The 27,529-nt window shown below is 37.0% G+C and overlaps 1 protein-coding gene across 9 annotated transcripts in view; it reads right to left on the reverse strand.

The window, feature by feature from the left end:
* ZRANB3 (zinc finger RANBP2-type containing 3) overlaps positions 1-27,529 on the reverse strand; it is a 304,924-nt gene that overhangs the window by 57,458 nt on the left and 219,937 nt on the right. For 8 of the 9 annotated variants that reach the window (XM_045034812.1, XM_045034811.1, XM_045034815.1 and 5 more), the window contains 4 exons: positions 26,837-27,008; positions 24,912-25,028; positions 3,767-3,886; positions 2,110-2,229 (listed from right to left, as the gene is read on the reverse strand). In XM_045034812.1, the coding sequence (XP_044890747.1) occupies positions 2,110-2,229; positions 3,767-3,886; positions 24,912-25,028; positions 26,837-27,008 (529 nt within the window). Of the gene's footprint in view, positions 1-292; positions 1,838-2,109; positions 2,230-3,766; positions 3,887-24,911; positions 25,029-26,836; positions 27,009-27,529 lie in introns of those variants that run through there. The other variant, XM_023259288.2, reaches the window with a different exon arrangement.

Below are 27,529 nucleotides of genomic sequence, written 5' to 3' on the forward strand. Positions count from 1 at the left end.
TATGAAATTTCTCCCACATCTCAAAACCCTCGTTTACTGGTTTGTATCTCAGTATGTAACACAACTGAATTTTTTGTGCAATTGCATGTTACATCAGTCTGAAACAGTGTGACATGAATAAGTATTAAGTCTTGTTTTATAATCAACATATGAGAAATAATACAAATATCCTCAAAGAATGTGTCCAAAAATACATGATCTTAAAGTTGAAAGGCTGAGTGAAATGTGAACGGTGCTTAAGTTGTTGCCACACAGTAGTAAAGGATGTTATGAGGTTGACAGAAATACCTACCATCCATTGACAGAATCATCTAATCCACACTGTTGTTCACATGCACTGGAACTTCCATTGGAGAATGACTTTGGCAACTGCTGTGCTGCTATTTTTTGTTACCTTCAAATATTTTTATATCACGTAACAATGTCAAACTAGCATTCATTAGATGGGGGCATGAGTTCTCACTAAAGATGTATCACTTTGGAACAGAAGTTAGAAGTGATAAAAACATGGTGAACCAAATAGCCATCAAGCTAAACTGTGCTGCTATTTAGGACAGGAAACACCACAAAATGTTAGAGATGATGCTGAAGAATAAGAAGGAGTATTTAAAGAGGGATGGACACTTTTAAGCATCATATGACCATACAAGAATAAAGGGGAAATATGCTGGCAAGACCCACGTCCCTCTGAGATACTACTAAACTATAGTGGAAGATTCACATGCCCTAAGAACACAGCCCTTTCTACTTTCCTTTATGCCTATGGACATACAAGGATTCAGGTATACAAATTTTGAATTCCAGCAGGTCTTCAGGAATAAAGCCTTGAATAAAATACTGGTGCCCTATACAATCTTAATTTCAAAAAGTCTTTTTATCAAGCAGATCCTTCTGTGTGGCTTCCTCCAACCTTTCTTCTCCCATGCTATGAGCACTCCATTTTTAAAGATCTTTGTGAGGATACTCTCTCTGGCTAGAATATTTCAACAGACATAAAACTCAGATGACCAGAAGTTTCATCCAACATGGGGGAAATGCTCAGACACTCCTCCTTTTGGTTAGAACTCCTAGTGAGTTCTGGAACTTCTTCATCGTCGTGGAGTTTCTCTGTACAATTTTATAGATGTCAATTAGCTTGCTAAAAGCAGGTCTCTGGCCCTGGTTTAGATTCCACAGTCTAGAGAAGATGCCAGATATGCTCTTTACCAGGTTGGACACACCTCAATATGCTCAACTCCTTTTCCCTATGTTACATTTCCTGGCTTAGACATTTACATCAAAATATTGTGGAATGTTAGTAGAAAAAAAGTCCAGAAGGATCTCCCTTACATGGCGTGGTGTAGTCTTCCACAAGAGCCATCTGGTTTTTATTTCTTTGTAACAGAACACCTGATTTTTAGTGTGACTAGACAAAACAAAGGCTACTTTCTCCTGTTTTCCTTGAAGTTAGTTGTAACCATGGGGCTAAATGCAGGTGAATGGGCTGCAGCGTGCCTTTCTCCAGTCAGCTGCCTGGATCACAGGTATGTGGAAGAACTCCAGCAGCTCTCTTAAGTAAGAGATAACCTGCTAGGAGTGGCAGAGCAGAAAGACAGGAGAAGCTTAAGACCTAAGGACTTTGTGGAACCACCATGCAAACCTTGGACTGTCTACGTAAGAGAACAAACTTTGTGTATTTGAGTCATTCTTAATTTGGGTTGTCATTTACTTCTAGCCAAACCCAATCTTAAGGGTCAAACCAGGGACACTCCGTAAAAAGTTCTCAGACAGAAGAGTTCTTTTCCCTCAGGCCACCTTGCCTCAGAAGCTCTGGTAAAACCAAGTAAGATATATGCTATAGGAAATGAAAGGAAATTCTATGCAAATTAAAAGAAAAAAAAAAGGTCACGTAAAAGTATTACAATCAAATCAGCTCTACTCATCTAGGCAATTCTTTCCTTGAAAATTTAGGAAGCTTTGAGTCAAAAGTGTTGAGGTCTCTCTCAAATATTCTCCAAAGTAGAATATTTATTACACTTTTATCTTGATATAAAGCTATAATTATGGTTAATGACCTTTTTATTATCTTAATGACATTTCATTATCAAATTAACACCTGAAATTTCTTACCTGGCCAGCAGCCTGAATGCTTAGGATAGCCACACGAGTATCAGGATCTTTTTGAAACTGATTAACTAGATGTATTCTTTCTGAAGACGGAACACTTCCATCTATCCTAATGTAGCGTGTCTAGTATCAACAAGGGAGATGGCAACATTAGCACAAACCCCGATGCACCTATCTCATTTTATATAGTTTATACCTGATTTTTATGCTCACATAACAAAACAGAAATGGGTTAAGATGAAAGGTTAGTAAATGTTATATAAGAAGAATCTTAACCAAATTTCTTAATGCTTCTTATAACAATTCCATATTTTTAAATCTTTTAATCTACTTGAGGGTAGGATCTGTGTCTAATTCATCTTCATACCATCAATGCCAAGTGAATGCCGTGTATAAAACAGGGCTCCATAAATCATCACTGAACTAATGTCTTCAGTAAAATTCTATGAAAATTCACATGCAAACTTTAAATGACAGATCAGGCTAACTTCAAAGTTACAGGTTCACTAATTCTAAAATAAAAATAAAGCCAGACAGGGGAGAAGGGAGAAAGAGGATTTTACCCCCATTATTAAGGATTCATGAAGAATAGTGCATTTATTTCTGAAGTATTTCAATATTAATTGGGAAAACAGCTTTTTTAGAGTACCATTTGAATTCATTTTTTTCACATTTCTAAATTTAAAAGAAATATGTGATAAGGTCATCTCCATTGAGTTGGGGAACCAAGACACTCACACACACTTTTTAAAAGTAGGGAAACATTAAGTGCTAAATTGAACAGTGCTGTCTTTTAGGGATGATTTGGGCTGGGTAAAGGGGAGCAATCAGTGTGTGTGAGAGTAGTTAAAAATGACTCATTACTCAACTTTCTAAAATTCAGTAGAAGTCCTGAATTTCAAATAGTAGTCTCATTTTATAAGCACTTTTATGGAAAACACAGCCTTAAATAGTCAAGACATATGAATATTCACTTTCACAAGGAAATATTTAAGTTAATCATTAAATATGTGCCCTCAGCACATAAAGAGAGATGACAGATTTAAACTCTGAAAGAAAAAATGGCAGATGCTGTCTCTGATAAGACTGTTGGGGAATTAGGTGAACCTAAGAAAATGCAGTTAAGGCCAGCAGGTTTGGAGAGCTTACCTGATACTGTACCTGGGCCATATGTTTCACATTCCCCTGTACTAAATCTTCCAGGCAACATACTCTGTTAAAGTTTAAAAGGTATGACTGCAGTTGGGCACTAAAATTGGCTGAATTCATTCTCTGTTTCCCCTCAACATCATCCATGTTCTAAGACTGCCTTGAGGGTAAATAAGAATTTTAATCTTTAACTGTCTACATCAGTCTCAAATGGTATATCCAGTAACAATACTGAAATTCACAATATAGGCTATCAAGTCAGCATATTTTAGTCAACCCAGATAATTAGATTAGTGGAAAATTATAAGCCTGGAAGAAAAGAAAAAATTTAATAGTGTATCATCAACATAATAGTAATATATAATATTAGTGTAATTTGCAAGAAGAAAATCTAATAATAATATACCATCATTTACAGAAGGCCAAAAAACCTCAATTACAAGACTACAATTGATGTTTATTATATTAAAAATTTGCATCCTAAAAAGTATTTCATAGAAAAATAACATACCTTGTTTTCTATGACTGCTTCTGTGCAAGCTTGGAGCATGCTTAAATGATGAGCAAACACCAGAAATTTAAGTGAATCGTTCTGAAGCATCATCTTAATATAGTCCTTTACAGCACCTGCCTAGATATTAAAAGTTAAACCTCCATTAATGTCATACAAATCTTTATTTGAAAAATCATGTCACTTACATCACTTTCTTTTCATAAAGCATGAAAAACTTTTCAGAAGTCAGTAAGTTTCTATGAACTAAGTGCTTTGCTCTCAAGGTAGCCTAAGGAAATAGAGGCCCACATTTAAGGGGAAAAGGGAAAAAGAGACACAAGGGAGAGAATAAAAACAAACAAACAAACAAAAACACCTTGAGAAGTAAAACAAGAACAAGTCGAGAATGAGAAGAAAAAGTTCCAATGGAAAAGAGGTAGTCAATTAGGCTATGGCCAAAAAGGGGTTGGTGGTTTTGTTTAGAAGCCCATTTTCAAGAAAGCTCATATAAAAGACTATGTGGAATAGGGTTAAGGAGGAAATGAATGAACAGCACTTTTTTTTTTTTTTTTTAAGAGAAGACTATAAATTAAGAAAGCTGGGACTGGAGTGTAAGGGTTAAGGAAAGTTGATTCATTTGTTTTTTTTTAACTAAGAAGCTTAGGTAGGTTTAGAAATAGGGCATTTAAAATGTAGACAGGCTAATGGAAATGGACAATGAGGGGATCTAAGCTTGCCTCCAAGAAGCAGAAGGTTGTAGAAGAGGCTGAAGTGACAGGATGAAGGAACAGGAGGGAGGTCAAGAACACAGAAGGACATATGGAGAAAATGTGAAGGAGAAAGGAGAAAATCAAGATAGCTCAGATTAAAAAGACTTTTCTCTCTCTTTTTTTAAAAGTTTATTTATTTATTTTGAGAGAGAAGACAGTGAGTGAAAGCATGCCAGCAGGAGGGAAGGGGAAGTGTGCAGAGAGAGAGCAGATGAGAGAAAATCCCAAGTAGGCTCCATACTATCAGCAAGGAGCCCGATGTTGGGGCTCAAACATATGAACAGTGAGATCATGACCTGAGCCAAGATCAAGAGATGAGTAACAGACTGAGCCACCCAGGTGCCCCTAAAAAGGCTTTTCTTAGTTAACTTGAGGACAAGTTATCTATTAAGAATGAGTAATCAATGTGAGATGAATTAAATAGGAATCAAATTTAAAGCATCAATTTAATCTAAAACACAAATGTAGTCTCTTAACTATTAAAAGCTAGTTAGATCGCTCAGCCAGTTGGGTGAACAACTCTTGACTTTGGCCCAGGGCATGATCTCACAATTTGTGAGTTCAATCAAGCCTTTCATCTGGCTCTGTGCTGACAAGGCGGAGTCTGCTTGGGATTCTCTCTCTCTCTCTTTGCCCCTCCCCTGCTCAAGCATGTTCGTTCTCTCTCTCTCTCTCTCTCTCTCTCTCTCTCTCTCTCTCTCTCTCAAAATAAATAAACTTTAAAAAAAAACTAGTTAGAAATTTTGGGAAAAGAGAGCAGGCTGAACACGTTTAACCTAGACTCCCTCTAAATGCTGTATGTATGTATGTATGTATGTATGTATGTATGTATTATATATTTACTGTTTATTTATTTAGAGAGAGACAGAGTGTGAGCAGGAGAGGGGCAGAGAGAGAGGGAGTGAGAGAATCCCAAACAGGCCCTGAGCTATCAGTGCAGAGCTTGGACATGGGGCTCGATCTCACAAAGTGCAATATCATAACCTGAGGTGAAATCAAGAGTCTGACGCTCAATCAACTAAGCCATCCAGGCACCCCTCAATGTTGTATTTAAAAGACAGTAAAGCATACAGAGAACTCAAGAGGAATTAATAGTGACAAAACTTTGGAAATTAGAAAGTAGACAGATGCTTAGTAACTAATTAGCCAACCTGACAGCTCCTAAGGTGGAAGTATGGAAAGTTGACAAGCAAGAGGTTTAGAATAGAGGTAATGTAAAAAAGCCTTAGGAAATGGTGCTAAGGGAAGTGAGGTTGGGGGTGTGGCTACAACAGGAGGATTGGTCAAAATAATATTTGAGGAGTTGATCATGTACCAACACTGATCTAGATATTCTCCTATTCCTATTCCACACAATAGAGTACTTCTCCAACCTACTCTGGCAGAAAGCAAGAGATTTATTTTCTAGAGAGCATAAAACAGAAGGTATATGGATAAAGGAATCCTACAATGATGGTAGGCTATTCTACAAAAATCATAGGGATTAAATAAAAGTTACATAATAAATGTGCAGATCTGCCCTTCTCTCTCAGCCTTCTTATCCTCCCACATCTCCAAAAAGACAAAGAGGCCCACGCCTTCTACACAGGAGAGGAGAATCATATAAATTGATTATATTCTAGGGAATGTGACAAGCCAAAAAGAAAAGACTAAAGAGTCTAATATTGAGGGTTCCTCAACAAGACATCCAGTCAGATCATCCGTTATTGAAGGCCATAGTCTATAAGTCATATCCATGTACAGTTTCCAGTCAGTGTAACTAGAAGAGATTACATTTGTAAGACAACAGGATGCTCTAAAAATGGAGTGACTAAGAGGGAAAGGGGCGGAAATGCTTTTGGAAATTAAAAATCTAACAGTAGGAATTAAAAATTCAATGGTTATGAAGCCAAGAAAATCTTCCAGGAAGTAGATGAAAAATTATAATAGAGTAAATATAAAAGTATAAGAAAATTAGAGAACCAAACCAAGACGGCAATACATGAATAATAAGATTTCTAGATACAACAGAGAAAACAGAGGAAAGAAAATAATCAGAGAAATAAAAAAAAAGTTTTATAAAACTTAAGGGCAGGAGTTTTCAAAATGGAAAATGGAATAGGTCCTCTGAGGATCCATGGATGAAAATGGACCTAGAGTGTGGTCCATCATCATGAAACTTTAGAACACTGGGAACAAAGAAATAATTCTTTAAGCATCCAGGGAAGGGAGGAAAATAATTAAAACGAAAGACTTGAAGTGCATTGGATTTCTCAATATCTGTAGTAATTCTGAGAAAATGATTCCTTTCTTCCTTCCTATCTTTCTTTTCTTTCTTTCTTTTTCTTTCTTTCTTTCTTTCTTTCTTTCTTTCTTTCTTTCTTTCTTTCTTTCTTTCTTTCTTTCTCTCTCTCTCTCTCTCTCTCTCTCTCTCTTTCTTTTCTTTCTTTCTTTCTTTCTTTCTTTCTTTCTTTCTTTCTTTCTTTCTTTTCTTTTCTTTTCTTTTCTTTCCTTCCTTCCTTCCTTCCTTCCTTCCTTCCTTCCTTCTTTCTTTCTTTCTTTCTTTCTTTCTTTCTTTCTTTCTTTCTTTCTTTCTTTCTTTCTTTCAAGAGGGCATGAGTGGGAGAGGGGCATAGGAAGAGGGAAAAGAGAGAATCCGAAGTTTCTCTCAAGATGTGGGGCTTGATCTCATGACCATGAGGTCATGATCTGAACCAAAACCAAGCGGCTCAGTCAGTTAAGCGTCCGACTCGGATCAGGTCATGATCTCACAGTTTGTGGGTTTGAGCCCTGTGTCGGGCTTTGTGCTGACAGAGCCTGGAGCCTGCTTCAGATTCTGTGTTTCCCTCTCTGCCCCTCCCTTGCTCACACTCTGTCTCTCTTTCTCAAGAATAAATAAAACATTAAAAAAAAAAGTTAGATGCTTAACTGACTGAACCACCCAGGCACCCTGAGAAAATGATTTATAATTAAGAATTATACCCAGCCAAATTAAAAATCAGGAATAAAAGTAGAATAAAGCTATTTTCAAATACACAGAAACTCAAATAATTGATGACAGCTAAAGACACAAAGCAAGCAGTAATACAAACCAAGAAGCAATATAAACATGTTGCTGAGGGATTTGAAGTAAATATTAAAAGAAAACCAAAAAACAGCTAAAAGAACAGAAAGTGGTTGCCTCTGGGGAATAAGTTCAGAAGACATATTTTTTTGAAATAGCTGTTTTTCTTCATTAAACTAGGATCGTATGTAGCTTTGGCAATAATAAAAAAAATTTTTAACAGGGACATTTCCAAATTGAAAAGTACCTATTTAAAATTAATGCACACAACTATAAACTCATAGGACTGATTTTGCATGCTACATTTTGTGTGTATACATTTTCCAAACAATAGAAATTCATCATACAATGAGACTTAATGGAGGCCATTAAGAACCTTAGCCTTGGATTTCAGTGCCTCAGAGAGTGAAATGAAGTACTCTCAAACTAAAGAGCTATAAATTCCAGATACGTTGCCATGGTAACTGAACCACTTTAATAAACCGCTTGTTTGGCTAAAGAGCTGTATTTACTGTGATAAGTCTTTCAAAAAAAAAACACGTCAAGTTGGAGTATTTTTTAGGTACATTCATTTACCATCCATTGCAGACTTAGAAATTATACAACCACTGTATCCCCAGTTTCAGATGCATTCCCTGCCTGAGCAAGCTATTTCTGCCAGAGTCCCCTCCACTGATATCACCCCTTCCTCATTACAATCAGAAACTGCTGATGCCAAAGCCCAAGCGTCCTGTTTCCCACTCCTTCTAATCACTGGTTTAGAAAGGCTTATGGTTAATATTAATATTGCAAGTTCAATTATATAATGGGCTAAACAGTCTATTGGGACTAGCCTAGTAACTTAAAAATCATTGTGACCTTGCTTCCTAGAGAAAGAGAACCAAATATCTATGTAACAACCTTTAGGATTTCCATTAGGTTCTTACAAGGGGACTGCAAATGACTGCATTTTAAAATGTACCATACAAGCATGTTAACTGTTCGATTTTATTCTAATTAAAACTGTCACTGCATTGTCATATTTTACATTATCTGGGCAGGAAGTTGCTTTCAAACTATCTTAAGTGTGAATTATGTGGAATGGCAGGTCCCAATCAGTATTTTGGTTATGGAAGTTCAGGTTTTGCAGAAGTTGCAAAAAATTTATGTATTCACAATTTTACTTTGCTGAAACTGTCTGTTAGTCCAAGCTCTAGTTTAAATAATGAAGACCATACATCTCATTTAAAGAAATTCAGAAATGAAGAGAATATAATATATGCTAATATTTGTTTCTTAAATTGTTTTTAGTGAATAGGTAGGTGTACATCATAATTTTTGAAGTAAAAGTAGTTAAAGAAAAGCCTCAAGCACATTAAAGACCTGATGAAATTTACTTGATTTTAAATTGTCAGCTTTTAATCAAATGATAAAAGGGAGAAACAAAGAATGAAAAAAAACATCAAATCTGCATTATGACAGAGACTCTGTCCATGACCAAATATTAGTTTGGCTTCCCTCGTCCCTCTTCTTGACTAGGCCTCAGCCTGTCCTGGCCAGGTCTACACAGCCAAGGCTCAGCAAGAATTCTGCTGAGTCAGTTTATCAAGAAAGCCCCTACCCTTGCTACTTGATCAACCCTTGATATCTGATTAAGTTCCTCATCCCCCACTTATGATGTTTAAGCCCTTGGCCTTCTTGAGCAAGAATCTCCCTAGCCTTAATGTCTCTTCTTAGTAATTTTGCATCCACTGACCCCCTTCATGTTGCAGGGTGGCTAAATTCCCACTGGTTCTTGTTGAATTCAGAGTTGAGCAGTCTCTCTCCACAACTGTAAGAGGGTTGACTTCTTTGCAATGATCTTGAATGAAGTCTTCCTTACCATTTTAATAAGTATCAGAATGATTTTTTTATTTAGCTGCTACAAATTCCAGCTAAAGGAGTATGAGCATAAAAGAAGCTCCTCCTTAAATTCTTAAGTCCTTAGGCCCCAGAGCAAATGCAGTTTTATTTAGATATAGGGTGGCCATGTGCTTTAAGGAAAGTTCTTCGAGCCCTTTTAAATCAACACAGGGTGAATTGTAATTGGTCTACGCAAGCCTAGCACTTCCATTCTCTCTGCAAGTGACTCTAATAAGAAATGGGAGAAGTCTGCAGGGGCCTTCCAAAAAAATCCTGACAAAGGGACCCTTAGGAAGGCTTTTTCTTGCTTTGGGCATTATGGTCTGTACATGGTATAAGGAAGTGCAGCAGCCATCTTGGGGCCTAAGGAAGCCATTAAGAACAAGCAGCAACCTAGCATAGACAAAGCAGAAAGACAGAAGAAGCTGGGTTCTTTCAACAAACAAATAAACAAAAACACAAAAAACCCACAATACCTTTATTGGGATATAATTCACATACCATTAACTTCACCCATTTGAAGTGTGTAGTTCAATGGCTTTTAGTTTTATCCACAGAGATGTGCATCCATCACCACAGTCAGTTTTAGAATATTTTCATTATTCTACAAAGAAACCCTTCATCTCTTAGCCATGATATCCCCACCATGGTCTCTGCCTCACCCCCAGCTCTAGACAAACACTAATCTACTTTCTGTCTCTATGAATTGGACTATTTTGGACATTTCACATAAAATAATACAATGCAATCTTTTATGATTGGCATCTTTATTAGCATAAGGTTTTCAATCCATGTTGCACCACATGTTGGTATTTAATTTCATTTTATTGCCATATAACATTCCATTGTATGGATATATCACATTTTATTTGCCCATTCACCAGTTGATATCCTCTCTGCTTCTTTTGTTTTTATACATTTGTCTTGTTCACTTCATAGTATTTATTAATTTATCTGTGATAGTTGATTTAACCTTTACTCTTTAAAATTATGTTATAAGAGGAAAATATGAAAGTAAAAGGGAATATGCATTGCTTATTCACCCCCAACCCACCCTGTCCTGCCCCACAGACCACCACAAAAGAAAGGCTAGAAATGTGTCTTCTGCTATCCCTTCCATTGGCCCATGGCTCTTAATTTAGAAATCACTTTATCAGCCTGAAAAGATATTTTCAAATCTGTAGTAAATATTTTCAAATCCAGTAGAAGACAGCCTTCAGGAGAAGAATGGTAGTTCCATATTATGATATCAGTATTTTGGACATTTCACTGAGCCCCATGCCAAAAAAAATAATAGTTTCACTTCCAAAGAAGGTTTGAGTAAACTACTGTTAAGTGTTTTCTTATTTCTAGCCATGTTTCTTTCTTTTTTATCATTTCATTTAATTTTTTTCATCATAAGTGTACTCTTTAATCCCTATTCCAAATGTCTCCCATCCCTCCACCTACCTCCCCTCTACTAACCATCAGTTTTGTTCACTACAGTTGAGAGTCTGTTTCTTGGTTTGTCTTTTTTTCTTCTATTTATTTAAAAAAAAATTATCTATCTATCTATCTATCTATCTATCTATCTATTTATTTATTTATTTAATGTTTTTATTTCTTTTTGAAGGAGAGAGAGACAGAGCATGAGTGGGGGAGGAGAAGAGAGAGAGGGAGACATAGAATCTGAAGTAGGCTCCAGGCTCTAAGCTGTCACCACAAAGCCCGATGCGGGGCTCAAACTCATGAACTGTGAGATCATGACCTGAGCCGAAGTCTGATGTTTAACTGACTGAGACACCCAGGCACCCCTAAATTTATTTTTTTAATTTACATCCAAGTTAGCATATAGTGCAACAATGATTTTGAGTAGACTCCTTAATACCCCTTACCCATTTAGCCCATCCCCCCTCCTACAACTCCTCCAGCAACCCTCTGTTTGTTCTCCATATTTAAGAGTCTCTTATGTTTTGTCCCTCTCCCTGCTTTTATATTATTTTTGCTTCCCAGCCCTTATGTTCAACTGTTTTGTCTTAAATTCCTCATATGAGTGAGGTCATCTGATTTTGTCTTTCTCTAATTTCACTTAGGATAATACCCTCTAGTTCCATTCATGTCATTGCAAATGGCAAGATTTCATTCTTTTTGATTGCAGAGTAATACTCCATTGTATATATATACACGACATCTTCTTTATCTATTCATCCATAGATGGACATTTGGGCTCTTTCCATACTTGGGCTATTGTTGATAGTGCTGCTATAAACATTGGGGTGCATGTGTCCCTTCAAAACAGAATACCTGTATCCTTTGGATAAATACCTAGTAGTGCAACTGCTGGGTCATAGGTAGTTCTATTTTAATTTTCTGAGGAACCTCAATACTATTTTCCAGAGTGGCTCCACCAGTTTGCATTCCCATCAGCAGTGCAAAAGAGATTCTCTTTCTCTGCATCTTTGCCAACATCTTTTGTTGCCTGAGTTGTTAATGTTAGCCATTCTGACAGGTTTAAGGTGGTATCTCATTGTGGTTTTGATTTGTATTTCCCTGATGAATTTGTTTTTTGGGTGTTGAGTTCGATAAACTCTTGGTTTGTCTCTCCTTTTATTCCTTTGCTTGTTTGTTTTGTTTCTTCAATTCCACATATGAATGAGATCATATGGTAATTTTCTTTCTCTGAATGACTTATATCACTTAGCATTATATTCTCTAACTCTATCCATGTCATTGCAAATGGCAAGGTTTCATTTTTTTACGGTTGAATCATATTCTGTGTGTATGCGTGTGTGTGTACCACATCTTCTTTATCCATTCATCTATTGATGGACACTTGGGCTGCTTCCATAATTTCGCTATTGTAAATAATGCTGCAAGAAACATAGGGGTGTTTGAGTTAGTGTTTTTGTATTTTGGGGGTAAATACCCAGTAATGTGATTATTGGATCACAGGATAATTCTATTCGTAACTTTTTAAGAGAAACCTCCTTACTGTTTTCCAGAGAGGCCGTACCAGTTTGTATTCCTGCCGACAGTGCAAGAGGTTTCCTTTTACTCTACATCTTCACCAACACTTGTTTCTTGTGTTTTTTATTTCAGCCATTTTAATAGGTACATTTCCCTGATGATGAGTGATCTTGAGCATCTTTTCATGTGTCTTTTGGCCATCTGTAGGTCTTCTTTGCAGAAATGTCTGTTTATGTCTTCTGCCCATTTTTAATTGGATTAGTTTTTTGGGTATTGAGTTGTATCCGTTCCTTATATATTTTGGATAGTAACCCTTTATTGGATATGTCATTTACAAATATCTTCTCCCATTCAGTAGATTGACTTTGAGTTTTGTTTATGGTTCCCTTTTCTTTCCCTTGCCTCAGGAGACATCTAGAAAAATGCTGCTAAGACTAATGTCAGAGAAATTACTGCTTGTGCTCTCTTCAAGGATTTTTATGGTTACAGGTCTCACATTTAGGTCCATTTTGAGTTTATTTTTGTGTATGGTGTAAGAAACTAGTCCAGTTTCATTCTTTTACATGTAGCTGTTCAATTTTCCCAACACCATTTGTTGAAGACATTGTCTTTTCCTGTTGTGTATTCATCCCTCCTTTGCAGAAGATTAACTGACCATATAATTGTGGGTTTATTTCTGGGTTTTCTGTTCCATTCCATTGATCTATGTGTCTATTTTTATCAAGTACCATATTATTTTGATTACTACTGCTTCGTAATATAACTTGAAGTCTGGAACTGTGATACCTCCACTTTTGTTTTTCTTTCTCAAGCTTGCTTTGGCTATTTGAGGTCTTTTGTGGTTCCATACAAATTTTAGAGGAGTTTGTTACAGTTCTATGAAAAATGTTGTTGGTATTTTGAAAGGAACTGCATTACATATGTAGTGGCTTTGGGCAGTATAGACATTTTAACAATATTTGTTCTTCTAACCTATGAGCATGTAATGTTTGTTTCTTGGAGTGGTCTTGAATCTCTTTCATTAGTGTTTTACAGTTTTCAGAATACAAGCCTTTCACCTCTTTGGTTAAGTTTATTCTCAGATATTTTATTGTTTTTGGTGTAACTGTAAATGAGATTGTTTTCTTAATTTCACTTTCTGCTGCTTCATTATTAGTGGATAGGAATGCAACAGATTTCTGTACATTGATTTTATATCCTGCAACTTTTATCCTTTATGAATATACCTGTAGATAGAAATCTAGTACTTCTAATACATCTAATCTTTTAACACTGAGTTCTATAAGCAGTCCATTTCACAGTGAAGCAGATGGGCTACAATACCAGGAAAAGAGGGCAACTTCAATTTAATACTTTAACCAATACAATTTTACAAAAGAACCTGGGATCCTAAGCCTTTCCATACAACTTTTTGGAACAAGATATAATAAAGCAATCATTTTATCCAACCATTCTTTCTTTTCTTCCTTTCTTTCCTTTCCTACCTCCCTTCTCCCTCCCCTCCTCTCCTCTCCTCTCCTCTCCTTTCCTCTTCTCCCCTCCCCTCCTCTCCTCTCCTCCCTCCCTCCCTCCCTATGATAGGTGAGAGCTGACATTCCCTTAAATGACATATTCTGTAACTGAACTAACATTACTTCACTTGTTAGTGAGTCACAGATAGAAACTACACCAGGTGGAGCTGACACACAAAGGTAACTTTATTTGTAGCAAATAAGGAGATCACAGGGAATAACTTCCAAAGCCATGAGTCCCTGAGCAAGGGTGAGTGGGTTCCTTTTATTTAGGGTTAGGATGAATATTTAGAAAGGGGAGACTTGTTATTGTATGGAGAGGCAAGCATAAAGTCATGCATGTGCCTTAAGGAAACATACCTATACATACATTGTACGTTATGTAAATGAGGCTTGTGCTCCTCCTAGGGAAGAGATTTTAGAATGATAATGATGTAAAGGTAGTAACTGTCCACCACTCCATGAGTCACTCCATGGTCCATCTGTGCAAGTTTCAGTTGGAGGTTAAGCTCAAACTGGTCTAAGTGGTCTGGACCAGTGGGAGCTCTCTGTCTGGGCAGGTGTTATTGCTTAAGGGGAGTTTCAGTTCCCACCACCAGATACCCATTGGGTTTTTTGTCTAAGTTAAGAGATAGCTGGAAAAAAGAGTTCAATTAAAAACTTGTTCTCATGAAAGTTGATCTCAGGGAAGTTTGATCATAAAAATATTGATCAAAACAGCTCATCTAATTCTTTTAAAATTAAACTCAATTTTCAAAAACATTTCTAAACTCTAAACTCTATCTACTGTTTCTAAACTCTATCTACCAGTCATGTCAGTAAAGTCATCAAATTTGTACTACTATAGCATAAGCATGAATAAACCTTATTTGTGTGTTAAAAATTTTTATACATAGAATGGACAGAAATTTCAATTCTGAATTTTCTCCATGTTTGCACAGGGATGCGTAAAAATCATGAATAGGAAAACAGACACCATTTTAAACCCATGGTCACTAACAAATATTAAATTTTTCAGCTATCCTACTGCACTGATGGCCAAGTGCATGTACTCTGGAGCCAGACTGTCCGGGTTCAAATCCTGTCTCTATCATTTACAATCTGAGTCCTTGAGCAAGTCACTTAAACTCTGTGCTTTAGTTTCTCCATCTATAGAAGGGATAAAAGTACCTACTCCTCATGGAGCGGTGGTGGAAGTTAAAGACTTAGTGCATAAAATATGTAGGGAGTAGTGCTTGGCCCATGATGCCCATGGTACCCAAGGTAGAAGTGCTAGCTCTTATTGCTGTATTTCCCCAGCAAACTGTAAAAACCACTTCAACCTTTACTATTTTCTTCGAAATCACAACCCATGCCTTTTGGCTTTCAAATACCCCACCACAAAGGGAAAAAAGAATTCATCATCTGAACATTTTTACCTTTTGTTGCTTTCATTCATCCTCATTTCCTTTCTTTTTGTCATGAGAGGTATTTCTTCTTCTCTCTAAGGCAAATCTCTCCATCTGTGATTCCAAACTTAACCATTCCTGCCACCTCAAAATTCCTGCATGACTCCTCCCTCTCAAATGGAAATGTCTCCACCTTTATTAAAGCTTTCCTCCAGACCACATGGCCATAGAGCTAATATACTATCTCTCTCTTCCTCTACAAGGATAACATTATTGTTTTATTTGCACTTTATTATTACCTACCATATCCTTACTAAAGAACAAGAGGCCAAATGTGCCTGGTTTAGAGCCAGAGTCCCTTTCTTACACAAAAGAACTGGCACAGGACAAGGTTCTCTTCAGTCTCACAACGCCCTGATCCCTGTGCAGCAGGGAATACTGCAGTGGCCTCATTATACATCACTGCATATTATAAATAGGATCCTACCTGTGTGAAGCTGCTGAGGCAAGACAGCAAAGAGGAAATGCACTCTGTGCATAATGGAAAAGTGTTTAGAGCAGTTTGCCTTCTAAAAAGTTTTTAAGGCACTAAGGAATGCTCTCATCCCCAAAGTGACAAGAAATTTTAAATTATGGGTTGGTTTAATCATTTTTACAGAAAAGGTACTGGCATTTCTCTTAAAAGGTTTTCGGTAAAATGAGGTGTTGCAATATACCAGAAAAACACTGAGAGTTGGCCAAACCATACCACTTACATCTGTCCTTTTTTCCTAGGAAAGTACTATGCTGATCCTAAATCTAAAGAATTTGTTCATTTTAACCCATTGTATTCTCAACAAATATTACAAAGCAATAAAAGTAATGATATAGAAGAAGAAAAGTAATTGTCATGATCTGGGATCATCACTAATTGACTTTTTACCAGTAACATTATTTTACCTTCATTTCCTTTGTTTAGTGTCACTGCTGTTAGCCTGGACTACCAGTGTGGCATCCCAACTGAATTCCCTGCTTACAGGCTTGTTCCTTCCAGTGCATTCTCCACATAGCTATAGTTCTTTTCCCAAGGCACAAATCCAATCATTTTACTCTATTTTACTCTCTACCTCATTGCTCAGAACCCTTAGGACAAACTATAAACTATGATCTTTATGATAGGGTTACTGCTCTCTCTGATCTTCAACTAGTCTCAGAATTCCTCCCTGACACTTCATGTTTTGGCTATGATGACCTACTTTTGATTCCCTAAATATGCCTTTTCTGGCCAATCTTTGTGAGTTTGCACAAACTATTCATCTGTCTTGACATACACTCTATCAACCCCAACCGATTCCCATTTCACTTCCCCTCTACTCTAGTTGGCTAAATCACACTTGATTCCTTGGGATATCTTTTCCGAACTCTCAAGACTGGGATACATGTCTTATTCAAAGTGCTCCCAACATATCTTGTTTTTAATTTAAACATTAAATATACTGGGCTGTAGTTGAACATTTATTTTACTGTCTTCTCCAACAGACTGCAAGTTCCTTCAAAGATAGACAATGTATCTTGTTCAACATTCCTTCCTTCCTATCACCAAGCATGATCCTTGCTAGATAGCAAGCACTCAATAAATATTTGTTGAATAAGTCATGAAAACACATAACCAAAAAAAGGAAGTCTCAACACTAGTATGCATATAACATAGTAGCCAATTTATAATCTGTGGTGTTCCAAAAGTCCATTTATAAATTGGTTTGGTAGCACTCTGAAACACATTTTTTTCATAGAAACATTATTACAAGTAGTCTAAAACTAGCTCCTTCCTCCAAAGTCTATTTCATCTATAATGTAGACAAACTGTATTATTTACAGTTACTACAGACCCTGACTGTTGGATGTCACTAATGCTGGGGAAAATGTATTAAGAATTCCAACTCAGCAATGCCATGAATTATTTCTGGCTGCTGTCCAGAAATAGAAATACAGAGTTCCAGTTTACATAGGTGGTTGAGGACAAAGGTTCTAACAGGAAGGAATGAAAAAGGACTAAACACCGGGAATTAGGGTAGCAAGGACTGGTCTTCTGCTGCCATTAATCTTTGGGAACATTTCCAGTCTGGGGAAAACTGACTTTTCCTCGCCTTTTGCTCCTTTCAAGGATCCTAGGAATCAGGTGCCAATTTTCTACTGATTGCTGATACTTGTCTGACATCCAACTAGGATTTTTCACCACAGATTTGAAATTATCTAAAAGGTTCTCATATATACTCTTTCTACAGAAGCAAGCATTTTGTACTCAGTATCAAGTACTTAGAAAGCTAAGCAAGCAAGCAAACAAGAAAAAAACAGCTATTAAATCTTGGAAAAACAACAGTTGTCAAACAAAAGAAATGTAATTATAGCTCAACTGTGAAATGTTTAACAAAGTCATTATATTGTAAACAACGAACACTGATCAAACCAAAAATTTTAACATGGAAAAATGGAGCAGGGGAAATGTATTGCAAATATTTTCTTCCCATCTGTATTTTACATTTTCTTTTTCCTAACAAAACAGGTAGAGGAAGAATCCCAAGCAGGCTCTCGCTGTCAGTGCAAAGCCCGATGCAGAGCTCAATCTCACAAACCCCAAGATCATGACCTGAGCTGAAATCACAGTCCCGAGCTTAACGGACTGAGCCATTCAAGCACCCCTCAGGTAACTTTTTATCTATGGTGCAAAACAATGGTCCAAGGCTCATTTTTCCCCCTATGGATATTCAATTGTCTCAACACTATTCTTTGAAAAGACTATCATTTCCCTATTGAGTTATCTTATCTCATTCCCTAACATCAATTGACAATCTATATGAAGGTCTATTTCTGGACTCTCTTTTTTGGTTCACTAATCTAAATGGCTATCCTTATGCCAATTATCACAAAGTCTTAATTACTGTAACTTTATTCTAAGTATTTATATCATGCAGTATGCGTCTTTCAACTTTGTTCAGGATTAATTTGGCTAAAGTTAAGTCCTTTGTGCTGCCTCATAAATTTTACATGCAGCTTGTTAGTTAATTTCTACAAAAGACTACAGGGATTTTGATTAGCATTGCAGTGAAAATATAAGTTAATTTACAGAGAAACGGGATCTTAACAATATTGAATCCTCTAATTCATGAACATGATCTACCTTGCCATTTATTTAAGCTTGCTTTGTATTCTCTAGACCATGTTTTGTAGTTTTCAGTTATATTTTGTTGAATTTATCTCAAAGTAGGTCATGTTTATTGATGTTATTGCAAATTGTATTTTTTAAATTTGAACTTGCAATTTTTTATTGCCAGTATATAAAACTACAAATGATTTTTGTATTTGAACATGAATCCTGCAACCTTGATAAATTCACTCAGTTCTAGTGGCTTGAAGTGTTCTTGGATTTTCCATGCAGACAATCATGTCTGTATACTTCTTCCTTTTCAATCTGTGTATCTTTTATTTGTTTTTCTAGCCTTATTACACAGTTATAAGAACAATGTTAAACCAAACAATGTTGGACAGAAGTGGTGAGAACAGATTCTCTTGTAATGTTCTAGATTTTAAGGGAATAGCATTCTGTCTTTGAGCATGAAGTATGATGTTAATTGTAAGTTTTTCACAAATGCCTTTTATTCAGATGATAAAGTCCTTTTCTATTCCTTGTTTGCTGAGAGATTTTATTATAAATGAATGTGGCAAGGCAACTGTTTGAGCTCTGAGGCTGAGGATAAGGAGATATGCTACTGGCTGAGAAGGGTTGGATAGGACTGCTGGCTTGGTTCTGTACCCAAGTGAGGCTGGAGAATGGGCTCCACATTTGCCTGGATTTTCTGGTCAGGCTTACTAGATGATCAGGTCTGGGTGCAATGTTTGGTTATAGATGGAGTAATGAATTCGTTTCCCTGCCCTGGCGGGGCAGCAAGACAGGACCCAGGGACTGTAAGGTTCATGGTTTGGGGACCCAAATCAGGCAAGACTATATACTGGCCAGATGAAGCCACCAGTTTTGCTGTGCAGATGAGGGAAGCCACAGGCCATATTCTCTGTTCAAAAGTCACTATGCATGGGCTGTTAGATGGGCTATGCAGATACCATATGCTCTGGTAAGGTTTTCTGATCGGGTAGACTGGAGGCTGTATTCACTAATGAGTGGGGCCATAAATTGTTTCCCTGCCCGAGTGCAGTGGGAGAAGCAGCTACGATGCTAGTAAAGCTCTTTGTTGTCTTAAACTCAAGCTGACCTGTACCCCAAATTCCCTAGCTGAACAGGTGTCTGGCTTTGCTCTGCAAACTATCAACTCTGCCTGCCCTTCTACTGGCTCAGGTGCTTCTGGGCCACATAGCTTTCAGGTATTCTCACTAGCCCCTCTGGTCAGATGAGGCCAGGAATCAGAGTGGGTAGGTACAGTTATGTCTCACCCTTGCCTCAGCTGGAAAGAGGGACTGCTCTAGGTTACTCCCAATTTCCCAAATAGGCTCTCTGTTTGGGAGCTACTGTCAGCCTTGGATATGAATTAAGGCCTGTGCTTAGCACAGGAATCCTCATGCCTGGAACTGGCTTTGCTCTGGGGGCAATCAGCTTGGCCCACTTGCCCCTTGGCTTGAGTGTTACTATGCTGCACAACTTCCAGATGTTTTCACTAGCCCCTCTGGTCAAATGTAGCCAGGAGACATTCTCTGTAGCAGGTGGGGCTATGACTAACCTCGCTGCCTGGGCATGGGCAAACTGGCCTCTACGGTGGGTGAAAATCCTCATATGATATGAATTAAGCAGATGTGCACCCTGCTGTGCTCGTTGGTCAGAGTGTGTCACTGATGTGGTTCTGCACATGAGCAAAGTCACCCGTTGGGATAATAACAATGATGTTGCAGGTACAAACTCAGTGTGCCAAGGTTTAGGTGCTGGTTATTACAAGCTCCTCCCTGCTTCTCTGTCACTGTCAAATTCCCACTGATTGAGCCTCACAAGCTTCTCTGCAATCCCCATGGATAAAGATCAAAGTAGTGGCTCTGGCAGGGCAACCCATAATACTGGGGTGGGGGGTAGGGTGGTGCTGCTGGTGCTGGTTTTTGCCATGGATTTTCTTTTTCTGCTGGAGGAGCCAAAGGCTCAGGGGGAATATCCTCGAATGGTGCTGCATTGACTTAGGGGTACAGCTATGCAGTCAACATGTAGCCACTTCTCTTACCCTTATAATGTGGTCTGTCCTGGTCTTTAGGGTGTGGGGGAGAGGGGGGAGGGAAGAGATGTTTCACCCTTACCCCTGTGTGCTAAGATTCTCTTAGGGGTATCTTCTTCCTGAATACTTGTGAGTTATTGTTCTTGTGAGGAGTAACAAATTCAGGAACAACCTATGTTGTCATCTTAGTGACCTATCAATTTCCTCTTTAATCCTGGAAATAATCTTTGTTCTGAAGTCTCTATTATCTGATATTACAGTATTTACACATCAGCTTTCCTTTGATTATGTTTGCATGATATAACTTTTTTTCATCCACTTATTTTTAACGTTTAGCCTTCATACATAAAAATAACTTTTTTGCAGATATCATGATTTATGCGATATGACACTTCCTACCATTTAACTTGGTGGGTTTAGATCATTTACATTCAATATAATTATTGATAAAACTAGATTAAAACCCAACATCTTATTAGTTGTGTTCTGATTGAGCCAGTTGTTCTTTTTCCTTTCTTTTCTGCCTTTTCTGGATTAATTTAGATTTCTTTTTTGTCATTAGATTATTGTGTCCATTATATGTACATTTTAAAACGTTTTATCTTGAAATAATTTTAGACACACCAAAGGTTGCAAAAAAATAATAGTTTCTGTGCAACCTTAATCTAGCTTCCCTAATGATAATTTCTTATATAACTATAGTACCATAGGACCAGGAAAATGGCATTGGTATAATAACACTTTCTACCATCATAATTCCATTGTTTTGAAAATGTTATAAAAAATGGTGTCACATATGTAAACTTTTGAGACTGGCTTCTTTCCATCAGTATGCGACCTCTGGATTCATCCAGTTTGTTGTGTTTATCAATAGTTCATTCCTTCTTTTTTTTTTTTTTTTTAAGTTTATTTATTTTTGAGAGAGAATGAGAGATAGCAGGGGAGGGGCAGAGAGAGAAGGAGAGAGAGAGAATCCCAAGCAGGCTCCACACCATCAGTGCAGAGGCTGATGCAGGGCTCGAACTCACAAACCTTGAGATCATGACCTGAGCCAAAATCAAGAGTCGGACACTTAACCGACTGAGTGACCCAGGTGCCCAATAGTTCAATTCCTTTTAACTGAGTATTCCATTGTATGATATACTACAATTTGTTTGAAGGACATTTGGACTCATAAAGGGGTCTGTGTAAACCAAAGTTTTCATTGCTCTAGGATAAACATCCAGGACATTTAAGATTTTTTTATGATTATATTTTATCTCCTGTATTGGTTTATAAACTGATTGAAAAACTTTTCTTTTTCTTCAATTCTGTTTTTTATCTAGCACTTCCATTTTACTGTTGTTAAATTGTTCATATTGCTGTGGCACCTGGGGACTCAGTTGGTCGAGGGCCCAACTCTTGATCTTGGCTCAGGTCATAATCTTATGGTCATGAGATTGAGCCCAACATGGGGCTCCGTGCTGAGCATGGAGATGGCTTAAGATTTTCTCTTGCCTCCCCTGCTCACACATGCATGCTGTCTCTTTCTCAAAAAAACTAAAAATAAATAAAATATTCATATTTATTCTGAAATTCTCCACCTTTTCATGTATACTGTTTACCTTTGCCACTAGATCATTTAACATATTATTCATAGCTTTCTACAAGACCTTGTCTAATAGTTCTACAGTCTAAGTCATTTATCAATTTGACTTTATTATTTGCTTTATCTCTTGAGAATGGATTATTTTTTTAAAGAATTACTTTTGTTTATTTCATAATTTCTATTATGTGTGAGAACTTATATGTAGAAGAATAGAACAGTCTGAGATAATTGATACTTATACCCAGAAATAGGCATGCTTTTTTTTTTTTTGAGGGAGGGTGGTCAGGATGATAGTGTGGGAAAGAGTGAGACAATCTCGTCACTAATGAGTTTTATTTAGGTTCCCTTATAGTTTTTTTTGTTACATTTGCCTTCAATACACAACAAACTTTGAACTCCCCCAGCAATAGGATGCTTCTACCTTGTGCTAGTATGTGCCAAGGTTTTTTGTTTTGTTTTTTTTAGGTATTCCAGCTGCATACTCCAGTTGTCCCTACATGCCTGCACTGAAGACTCATGTCTCTCTCCCTTGACAGACTGATCTTCATGGTTTCTCAGTGTTAAGTTCCTGGTAAGGGGCAGGGGACCTCTTAAGTCTCCTAGTACCAACTCAATGTAAGGCAGGCCCCTTGATCCAGCTGAGCCTTACAGGTGGGACTTCCCTGGAGTTTCTGCCTCTCCCCCAGCTGTAATGGATCTCTGTCTCATAACAGTGCAAGTTCCTGATTTCGATAGGGTTTTCTGCCTAGCCTGCATGGGTAAATAGCTTTTGTTACGAACCAGCACCCAGAAGCAATTTTGCTTAATATAAGGTTCTGGAAGTAGGTGCTGGACTTAGTAGTCCACTAATGGGGGTGCTCTATGATCTTCTAGTCAGCACCTGGTAGAGGCCAATGGAAATAAAGCTTCTGAGTGAGTGTGGACTTGCTGTGTCAAGACACCCTTATTCTGAATAGTCAGGATAGCCCATGCCGAGTCTTTATAATTTTCTTAAAATTTTAGCCATTTTCTTTTTATCCACTTTTATGGTAACTACCCTCATGCTAACCTTGCTCTGTCAGGTAATAAATTTTCATTTACTCTCAACAAACTCAATAAAAGAAGAAAGTTTTCTGAACCTAAGAAAGCATATCTATGAAAAACTTAAAGATAACATCATAATTAATGGTGAAAGGCTGAATGCTTTCCCCCTATGGATGACAGCAAGGCAAAGTTGTTCAATCGTATTGCTTCTACTCAAAACTGTATTTGCATTCCTTCAATGTAATAGTCAAGAAAAATAAATAAAAGATTACACCCATGTCTTTACGTGCAGACAAAATGATGTTCTATACAGAAAATCCCACAGAATTTACCAAAAATCCATAAGCATTAATAAGTGAGCTCAGCAAAATCAAAGGACAAAAGTTCAATAAATAAAAAGAGACAATAATTCTGCATTTAGCAATAAAAAGTAGAAATTTAAATTTAAAAATACTATTTACAAGTGCCTAAAAAGACGTGAAATCACTAGAATAAATCTAGCAAAATGTATTCACTGAGACTAGAAAACAAGGCTAGGAGAAATTAAAGAAGACACTCTTTCCATAGATCAGGAAATTCAATAGTATTAAGAAGTCAGTTCTTCCAAATGAATTTATAATTCAAAACAATTCCAATCAAAATTATATATACTTAAAAAACTAATTGTAAAACTCATCAGTCTTTTTATAAAATTTAACCTGTGTCTTCCATATGACCCAACAGTTCTATTCCTGGTTATTTACTCAAGGGAAATGAAAATCTGTCCATATAAAGATCAGTACATGAATGATCACAGCAATTTTACTCACAGTGGCCCAAACTCATAAGACACACCAAATGGTCATTAGCTGGTGAAGGAATAAATCCATACACTAGAATATTATTCAGAAATAAAAATGGAAAAAACGAAATGACATAGGCAAAAACATAGATCAGTATTCAGAAGCTTTATGCTAAGTGAAAGAAGCCAGACACAAGACTATATACTATATGATTCTATTTTTGTAACATTCAGGAAAACACAAACCTACAGTGATAGAAAGCAGATGTGTGAATGCTGAGGTGCAGAGGGCGGGTGTGAGGCAAAGGACTACAAAGGTGCATGAAAGAACTTTTTGTGGTAATGGAAATATTCTTTATCTTGATGGTGCTGGTGATTGACTCTATGTATTGGACAAGTCTCATCAGGCTATACATTTTAAAAGGATGAATTTCACTGAATGTAAATTATACCTTAATATACCTTACTTAAAAAATTATCTTATAAAAAACTCTCAGAATTGGAAAGGAATGACACTCATTAGCATGTCTAAGTTCTACCATGCTAGTAAAAACAACAATGTGTGATGAATCTACTTTATATTCATACTGAGATTTAAAACTCTAACACCTCTAATTTGCACTTTTAGACAAATAGAATATGAGCACATCTATCTCTGTAGGGAACAAGAAACATAATACCAATTAAAAATGATTGACTTAAATAAAAAAAACATTATTTGTAGCAGTTATGTAGCAAAAGCCACAGAAAAATCTGATGACAAAGATGAATATATTTATGTCCTTTAAATGAAAAAGTATAAAGCGTATTATACTCCCTCATCAAAGTGTACCCATATATTGGAAAGGATCAGTATATGGACCAATATAACGGTGTTTATTATACCATTGTTTATGTTGAATATGTCTGAATTTTTCCATAAAAGAGAGTTAAAAAATTAAATGGCAAAGACATGCTGTAGTATGCAAATAAGCTGTTGAAATATAAGCATTAAAATACATTAAATAATTTGTATCAAGACAAATACATGATGTCCCAGCAATGAGTACCTTGGCAATAGCAGTTTGTTTAAACATGCGAGTAATCAACCCCATGACAGTCTCGGTGGCACCTGAATTTGGAGCTCTCATTAATTTTTCCCACTCCTCAAAACTGGTATTCAATTCCTGTGTGGGAGAAAATAATAATGTTTAGAAATACACCATAAAGAACAGAAAAGCAACTAATGCAATAATGAATTATGTCCTACTCTTTTTTCTTTTTTCTTTGGAAAGATATAAAAAGAAATTCTCAAAGATACCAATGTGTTCATTTAAAAACATCAATATGGGGCGCCTGGGTGGCTCAGTAGGTTGAGCGTCCAACTTCGGCTCAGATCATGATCTCATGGTTTGTGGGTTGGAGCCCACCGTGTTGGGCTCTGTGTTGACAGCTCACAGCCTGGAGCCTGCTTCGGATTCTGTGTCTCCCTCTCTCTGTCCCTCCCCTGCTTGTGCTCTGTCTCTCAAAAATAAATAAACGTTAAAAAAAACCCTTTTTTTAAAACATCAATATAGAGACAGGTCAGTCACATGTTCACACCCATGACAAAAACCAATGAAAAGCTGTGGGTGAAAGCCAAGCCCTTTGCTAATACCATAAATCAAACAATGGGAGCTTCCCCATATGGAAAAACATTTTGTAAAGTAAAAATAAAAGTCTGCATACATAAGAAAGGAAAATAGTGAAAATATATACAGCAGCAGGTATTTTGATAAAGAAATCGGATTTCATTTAAGTAAGCATAAAGACTTGAGGAATATTAGCAAAATAAAAATGTAACATAGTCACATATTGACTCTTATTTTTCTTTGTTTTTTTTTAATGTCTATTTATTTATTTTGAGAGAGAGAGTGTGCGTGTGAGGAGGGGAGGGGCAGAGAGAGGGAGAGAGACAGAATCCCTAGCAGGCTCCATGCTGACAGCATACAGCCCAATACATGACTCTATCCCATGAACCGTGACATCATTACCTGAGCTAAAATCAAGAGTGTGATGCCTAACTGACTGAGTCCAGCAGGTACCCCTGTTTTTCTTTCTAATGCTAACATAATGGATAAAGAAAATCAGATCATTTTATTTTACCAATAACATATTGCTCAATGTTTACAAAATGTCTACCTTAAGCTTTCAAGATAAAACAACGTAATGAATAGTCTTTGTCGACAAAGTCTTGTCCAGATTTAAAGCAATTTCAGAGAATATATAAGCATTGCACTCCCTAAAAGTAAATGTAGGTCAGGATTTCTAAGGACCTTCACATCTTCCATCATGATCACAGTTTTAAGATCTCAAGAAGCCTACCTTCAATTTACTCTAGAAGATAGCTCAAACTTGAAAAAAACCCTAGAGCAAGAAAAACAACTCCCTTCCTAATTATTGGGCTTCACACCCTACAGATCCTTAGAATTCTTAATACTAAATTTTTGTTGCAATTGAAGTGCTTTTTTTCTATAGTGAGCAGAAATTTTTTTTCAATCAGCAGGATACTGAATCTTTTCACATTGATGACTGAAGTTAATTACTTCCTGTTCTTGTCTTAAAATGATACAAAGTCCGTTCATATGTTCTATTAATTAAACCTATTTTAAGAAAGCAGACTTTTCCTTCTATGAAATATCAATATGTACAATCTTTCATACTATAACTTAAAATGACTTAAAGTAAGACTTCCAATTGGGGCACTTGAGTTGGTCAGTTGGTTAAGTGTCCGACTCTTAGGTTTCAACTCAGGTCATGATCTCATGGATCGTGAGTTCAAGACCCACATCAGGCTCTGCACTGACAGTGCAGAACCTGCTTGGGATTCTCTCTCTTTCCCTCTCTCTCTGCCCCTCCCCTGCTCACACACACACACTCTCTCTCTCTCAAAATAAATAAACTTTAAAAAAAATTAAAAAAGAAAAAAGACTTCCAATCAAACACATGTTCTTACCTTGGCAGCTGCTGATGGAAGATCAAAGGGAATCCGCTGCCTGACTTTAGGGGGCAGCTGGGTTAAAACATCAGTCTTCAATCTTCTAATCATTATGTCACTTAGTAGATGATGAAGTTCATTCAGATTTGATGCCCCTCTACAATCCCACTGAGGCCTTTTACCAAAAAATCTGTTAACATGCAGAAAAATTATGTTGCAAAGCTGACTGTTAGAGCAGGAAAACAATTTTTCCAAGTTTTTTTTTTCCTTTTAATGATAAGGAGCCACGACACTGTTTTTACTGTTATTTCTGAATGCAAATTAGTTTCTTTTTTTTTAATATATGAAATTTATTGTCAAACTGGTTTCCATACAACACCCAGTGCTCATCCCAAAAGGTGCCCTCCTCAATACCCATTACCCACCCTCTCCTCCCTCCGCCCCCCATCAACCCTCAGTTTGTTCTCAGTTTTTAAGAGTCTCTTATGCTTTGGCTCTCTCCCACTCTAACCTCTTTTTTTTTCTTTTTTCCTCCCCCTCCCCTATGGGTTCCTGTTAAGTTTCTCAGGATCCACATAAGAGTGAAACCATATGGTATCTTTCTCTGTATGGCTTATTTCACTTAGCATCACATTCTCCAGTTCCATCCACGTTGCTACAAAAGGCCATATTTCATTTTTTCTCATTGCCACGTAGTACTCCATTGTGTAT

Source organism: Felis catus, chromosome C1, assembly GCF_018350175.1.
Source record: "Felis catus isolate Fca126 chromosome C1, F.catus_Fca126_mat1.0, whole genome shotgun sequence".
NCBI classification, from domain to species: Eukaryota; Metazoa; Chordata; class Mammalia; order Carnivora; family Felidae; genus Felis; species Felis catus.